This window comes from Hevea brasiliensis, chromosome 10 (assembly GCF_030052815.1).
Source record: "Hevea brasiliensis isolate MT/VB/25A 57/8 chromosome 10, ASM3005281v1, whole genome shotgun sequence".
NCBI classification, from domain to species: Eukaryota; Viridiplantae; Streptophyta; class Magnoliopsida; order Malpighiales; family Euphorbiaceae; genus Hevea; species Hevea brasiliensis.
The window spans coordinates 4,398,778-4,405,767 of NC_079502.1; the positions used below are offsets into that span (position 1 = coordinate 4,398,778).

At 29.6% G+C, this 6,990-nt stretch overlaps 1 protein-coding gene across 2 annotated transcripts; it reads right to left on the reverse strand.

Annotated features, from left to right (window-relative positions):
- Positions 1-2,014: 2,014 nt before the first annotated feature.
- On the reverse strand, positions 2,015-5,367 carry LOC110662637 (uncharacterized). 2 transcript variants are annotated; one of them, XM_058128966.1, is made up of 8 exons: positions 4,753-5,367; positions 4,530-4,624; positions 4,318-4,421; positions 4,089-4,189; positions 3,892-3,995; positions 3,136-3,573; positions 2,737-2,868; positions 2,015-2,304 (listed from the first exon to the last, which is right to left on the reverse strand). In XM_058128966.1, exons 1-8 carry the CDS (start codon positions 5,011-5,013, stop codon positions 2,139-2,141), a joined length of 1,401 nt encoding a protein of 466 aa, XP_057984949.1. In that variant the 5' UTR covers positions 5,014-5,367; the 3' UTR covers positions 2,015-2,138. The 2 variants fall into 2 exon arrangements, with proteins under 2 accessions (XP_057984949.1, XP_057984950.1); XM_058128967.1 differs by lacking the exon at positions 4,530-4,624 and having other exon boundaries at positions 4,753-4,962.
- Between the last annotated feature and the right edge of the window lie 1,623 nt (positions 5,368-6,990).

Sequence of the window (6,990 nt, forward strand, 5' to 3'; positions counted from 1 at the left end):
ACATCCCGTGCAGAAAGGGGATTGTCCAAATGAGGTTCAGAAATCCCACATCAAAAAAGGAGAGGAAAGTGAAAATTCATATAAGTGACAAGCTTTCTAACCTAAATAGCGTGCTTTTGGAACTCAAAGAAAGGGCCCAAGGGACAAAACCGTAAGGTCCAGTGAGCCAAAACAGATAATACTTTTCGGTGGACCCGAAGGGACGTTACATTATTAATCAAATAATATTATTATACAATTTAATAAATATTAAATTTATATTATATAATTAATTTTAGTATATATTAATATTAATATTATAAACAAGTAATTTATTTAGTACAACCGATGTATTTATAATCAGATATACTTAAAAATTAATATATTAATATTCATATATTTATAATTATTAATAATATAAATATATGCATGATTTATAGATTGAACCGAATCAAAATTAATAATTTCAATTTAAAGTTCAAGGATCAGAATCAAAACTGTGGAGGCATTCGGTTTCGACTTGATTAAGTTGAAAAGTTATTTTTTTTATTTTTTTAATTAAATAAAAAATATATATTTAAGAAATATAATTTAATTTTATTAAATAAATTCAAAATTTATAAAGATAGAAAAGTTGATTAAGCAGACAGTAATAAATAACACAGGCATATTCCATTTTGGGCCTCAAAAGGGCCCATCTCCTCGTACTGTCCATTGTCAAATAGGCATCACAAAAGCCTAACCATATTTATACAAGCCCATATTTGCCAAACGCTACAGCTTTGGCCCTCTCATGTTTGCCCCTGGGATTGGCTCCAAAACTAGAATAAGTTGGATTTCATAATGAGTGTATTCCATCATGATATCCTAATTTTAAGACAATTTAATATAATTTTTATTAGGGATGTTCGGTTCTGATTTAGTTTAGAGTTTATCTAAAAATCAGAATCAAACTGAAATTTCGATACGATTCCGATTTGATTCTTCATTGTTTCAGTTATAGTTTGATACGATTCTCGGTTCTTCGATTCTTATTCGGTACGATTTTTGCTCAGTTTTCAATTCTTAAAATAATTTTATGTAATTATTTTTTTAAAAAGTCATATTTAATTAACATTTAAGTTTTGAATTTGTTTATTAATACATAATATATCATATAATATATATTTTAATTATACCTAAATTATATAATCTTTAACCATAAGGCGTATATATCATTTAGAATTAAATATATTATATAATATAATAATATAAATATACTATATAATATACATTTTAACTATTTATTAATCATATAATATTTAACTATAAGATACAAATATAATTAAGAATATATGTAAAAAATAATAGTATATTTATAATTAAGAATTATAAGATAATTTAATATATTTATAATTAAAATTATTAAAAAAATATAAAAAAATAAAATATAATATTAAGTTATATATATATATATATATATATATATATATATATATATATATATATATTAAAAGTATAAAATACATCTAAACAATACATATATAAATTCAATTCTAATTCGATACGATTTCTATTCAGTTTCGAGACAATTCCGATTCTATTTTAAGTAAATAATAAAAAATAAATTAAAATATTAAAATAAATTCAATTCAATACGATTTATATCGATTAGATATAATTCTTCAATTCTATTCGATTCCCCAAAACCCTGTGCAACCTTAATTTTTATTGTGCTTTAAAACAAAAAATTTATCTTCACCAAAATATTATTTATTTAAATATAAAATATTATAATTTTTAACAATAAATTTTAATTTTTTATTATTATAAAATTTCGAATCCAAATCCCAATCGAAAACATATAAAAAAAATTATAATTTCTTTTGATTTTTTCATATGGTAAATAAGTAAATGAAACTATCTTATTTTTAGGCCAACCAAATTATGAGGGGCGGACGAAGGGGAAGTTGGAGCCAATAGCCATGGCCCCAACCCTTCTAAAATTTTCTTATATATATATATATATATATATATATATATATGATGGAAACAATACTACCAATGCAGTTGTCATATTTTAAAAGAATTGAGTACCAATGCAATGTGACAAGTCCTTTTTTTTTCCTTTGTTTTTTTTTTTTGGTTAACTCTTCTAGTTGTATGGTCACTGCATTAAACTATTGGCGGGGATTTGTTTCGTTCGGTAGGGTTTGTACAGTCTTCCTAATCACATGCTTTCTGCAACGTTCAAAGATGCTATCATATATGAGATCAAATTGAACTCCTGCTCTTTCTCGGTTCACAATGAAAAAAATATGATCTGCTTCCACAATCTTGTAGTACCTGCATCACAACAGATGTCACCTCTATGTTAGCTTGTTGAGGGACCGAAAAACAGATATGTCTATGTTCGAACTTGATTCAGATTCTTTCCCACAAGTTTCCTGAACATCAGGAAGCCTAAATTTATGTCTGATTTCTTGTTTCCATCTTTTCACTTATTCTGAAAACTAGCAATAGGAATTTAAGGAAACATCTAAGCACTCAAAGCTAGAATATAATGATGCCACATATTGGACTAGCTTAAAGCTGAAACAGAATGTCTCATGATTTGAAATGTCTTACATGAGAAACCTGGCCTGGCAATTTTCACATGTTCTTGTGGTTGTGATAAAAATAGCAATTCTTGACATGTAGCAGTAAGTAGTATTTTGCACAAGTAATCTTTAATGCTCAAAATGTGAGTGTGTGCGAGGGGAAAGTTTTATAACTAACCAGATTCCTGGCTGCAAGGGTAGACATTCAGAATCATTTGCAAAGCTACAACTTGGATGTTCGATTGGGATACGAGGGTGAGTAGTGGATATGGTGTTGAGTGCTCCATCATTATCCTGCCAATCCTCATCCCTACATATACATACACTCAAGCATGAGTTGTAATGCAATTCAACAATTACTTGGCTAGTGTCAACTGTCAAAAATTGGTATAATAATTCAAACTTTGGAATTTATGCAGAACTGAACCATTATTGATTGATTAAAAATATTTCTCATTAATTCAACATTACTTGAGAACAAAAATTGAAGTCAAATTCATTGAAATGACTCATAATTAAAGCATCATGTATTTTAAGGAAATATTTTGTAATATCACATATGCTGTCTAAAACAAACCTGTATCCTTTGTAAGGGGGAGAGACATCTGGAGGAAAACACCACTGGCTCATCTGCAACACTCTTATAAAAAGCAACGGATGGATGCCAAGGATGCTTGAAGGAACTGTGACACCCATTATTTTTCTAGTACGCTTAGTAGCATAGCTGAAATAGTATGTAGTGGGAAACGTTTGAAGATGACAGTTGAGTTGCATAGACCCTTGAATTGTAAGATCAGGAAGTATCCAATCTCCTGTAGCAAATGGACCAGTATTTCCCAAAAGGCAATCAAGAAGACCCAAAATTCCCATTTGCTTCCTTGACATGTTAAAGTGATCAAATCCAAAATTATAATAATCCTTCAGCATGCGTATGTCAAGCCAATCATAAATTATCACTCCTAGGCGAAGGATCTGAAGCAGACATATTGGTTTCATGGTTCTTCCATCTTCTGGCCTGAAATATTGAAGCACAGATACACATTTAGACACAAAGATCAGCTATTTTGAGCAACAAATCATGAAACAGGATAAAGGCTATGCTTTAATGCATCGAAGCAGAAAAAAAGGGTTTCATAAATTGAAACAATAGCATCCTTTGAGCAACTCTCAAAACAAGAAAATGAATAGACAGCCTTTGATTATGACCATATTGTCTCTTTAAATCTGGAGGCAACGTATCTAGGGTCATGAACATTATTCGTATTCTAATGAACAGTTTATACTTCAAATTGAAGAAATTCCCAATAAGAGGTCAAGTTGGGAAAGAACTCACTGCATCCCATCAAAGTATGTTCTTGTAGTCCCATTGAAGGCCCCAGATAAGGATGTGAGGCTTAATACCCAATTCTCAGAAGTGTTCTCATATCCCTTAAAAGCCTAGAAAACATTAAGAACATGCAATCAAAACAAAAAGCTTTGAAGAGAGATTATTTGGTCATGTGCCGACAAGTTTAGACAAATTAAACTAACCTTATCAGCAAGCATTTGCTGCAGCACTCGAACAACCTGTGCTCCAGCGGAATGCCCAACAAAGTGAATTGGGTGATCCTCATCCCATTTAGGATAGTGTCCTGCATCCCAAATCACGACAAACAAAAGCAACTTCATATTTAAACCAAGTCTTCAATGCGGGCAACCATCAAATATAAAACAGACAAAATAGAGATAGATCCTAAAAAACAGGTAGAGATCTTTTAACCTTGTTCATAAATCCGTCCAAATTGAGAGTGCCCACAGGCCTTGCTGTGTTCTTCCCCATAATCAACTTGCCCGCCTTTCAAATAATAGAACAACTCGCGAGCCCTGAAACGGTGAAACCCACTACCTCTTAAAAACTGAACATGCACAAGAACAAACAATAGGGCAAAGGAAGAAGATGATGAACATAAAGTTGCAAGCTTTTGCAGGCACCTATCATATATGCTGGTTAAGGACCCCAAATCAGGCACCAGAACCTTCTCATCTTTCTTCTCAGCCCCCGCAAAATACGATAAACCTCCCAATCTCTGAAACCAGAGGAAAAAAAAAAATTCACATAACAACTAAATGAGATTGATGATTTCCAGGCAGAAAATGAACTAAACAAGAACATATTAAAACCCATATGAGATTGTAATGAGAAAATATCACACACCCCTTTGCCAAATCCAAAGATTCCATGAACCAACACAATCGGAGGCAGGCTATCACCATTGGTGGTGGTTTTTGATGTTCCTCTGGGCTCCTCCTCTTTCACCACAATATTCATATTAGGCTTGCAAAACCATTGGTTTAGAATCTGTGAGAGATCACCAGCCACAGCTGAGCTAAATATGTAAAGGCCATAAACCACATGCACTACAACACTAACAAATAGCTCTGTTAATTGCAGAGCAGATATCCACCACCTTATCATTTTCTCAAATTCACCAACCAAAGCAAGAAAGAAAAGAAAACGAAAACAATAACCTAAAAACAGAGCCTTCTTCAAAACTAGAAACCCCCACCAACAAGAAGAAAAAAAAAGAAAGAAAGAAAGAAAAAATCACAAAGAAGGCTCTGTTAAAGGTCTAAACTTTGTCCTAAAGAATGAAAAACCCTCTCATCAAACCCCTCCGCGTGATACCACAGAAGGGGCCTGAAAGTAAAGAAAAGAAAAGAAAAGAAAGGAAAAAGAAAGCACTTCTCTCCTCCCAATCTAATTTGTTTTCTTGTTGGTTCCTCAACGGCTTCAATTCAAACTTTGAAAGTGGCTAGCCACCCTGAATTTCCTCATGTCCTGCCTCACGCTAAAAGTCTAAACCAATCAAGAAGCCACTGTTCATTCATTCTTTTACTTGCCCAAATTTTGGGCTTGCTCTTATGCCATGTGGCTTTAGCCGCACCTTACAACTGGCACAAAATCTTCCAGGGACCCCACTAAAACTGTGAAGCAAGGCCATTAATTAAATTAAAAACCAATCTCAATCAGTGACAATAAACATATTTAATCAAGAAATAATTATTATTTTTATAAGTTAAATACTTAAAAAAATTAAGTTAATTTTTATTTTATTAATATTTATATTATTTTAATAAATTAAATATTAATATTTAGAATTAAATTATTAATTATTCTATTTAAAAACCCTTATCATGCTAAGGAGTAAATTATTATTTTTTTTTTCAGGTGATATTATGTGCTGGATCAATGTTGGATAGTTCCTAAGAACAACCCCAGACTGTATTATTATCCTTTATAATATAATTTATCACTTATCGATCATTTCAATTATCGTTACTGTATTCTACACGACAAAAGGATCAATTTTGCCCATACTTATATTCAATTTAACTAATTTTAAATTATTTTCTAAATTAATGCAGACTTTTAAATTTAAATTTAATTTAATGTAATTTAAAAATAAAAATTTATAGATTAAAAATTTTGATTTATTAATTTAATTTTAAAAATAGAAATTAATTTTTTTTAATTTTATTATTTTTAAGTGAAATTAAATTTAAATCGAAAATTTTAAAATCATTGCAAAAAAGTTAATTAAATCGAGCTTATTCAATAAATATAAAAATAAAATTGAGCTTTTAAATCTATTTAATACTGATTCCGTTACTCACGTCACCCATAAATAATAGCGTGCACGCCACTCCCAAAATTTTCCATGTGCTATATTTTTTTTAAATATATTCTTACACTATACAATGGCTCGGATTAATTTATTAAACAAATAACATATTGAACATTAATTTATTAAATAAATAACTAAAATTATAGCATATTGAACATTAAATTTACAGAAATTATAATAATTAAACACAAGTTAATTATGTTAATAAATACTTTAAAATTTATTAATTATGCTTTAGGTCTTCATAAAATGACAAAAGTTACTCATAATAAAATTCATGAAACGGTTCGTTTTCAATGCGAAACTCGTGAAACGCGTTGTTAGAGAGAAATGCGGTGGATTTTGTATTTATATAAATTTAAATTTTAAAAATTATAAAATATGTCTCACTATTATATAAATAAAAGTATGTACTTTAAATGTAATTTTTTTTCTTTTTATTTTTAAATATCACACCAAATGATTTGATATATATATATATATATATATATATATATATATATATATATATATATTCACACATGATTTTTAGTCTTAATAATACTACATAATAATAGGGTTTTTTTTTATATATAATAATTTAATTATAATTATGAATTATAATATATTTATTAATAATAATAATTATTATAATAAAACCATTCGATTTCATTATATAATTTTTCGTTAGGGGATCCCTCACATTTTATAGCAGAGAAAATGGCGCTTTTGATGGCGCGAATCAGCGCAGGATGATTACTGACAATGACTGCACTGCAAGATGGTGT

Coding starts and splice junctions, on each gene's coding strand:
- LOC110662637 (XM_058128966.1), bottom strand. CDS start 5,013: ATGATAAGGTGGTGGATATCTGCTCTGCAATTAACAGAGCTATTTGTT. Junction 3,574..3,891: donor ACATACTTTGATGGGATGCA/GTGAGTTCTTTC, acceptor TCAATATTTCAG/GCCAGAAGATGGAAGAACCA. Junction 2,869..3,135: donor CCCCCTTACAAAGGATACAG/GTTTGTTTTAGA, acceptor ATGTATATGTAG/GGATGAGGATTGGCAGGATA.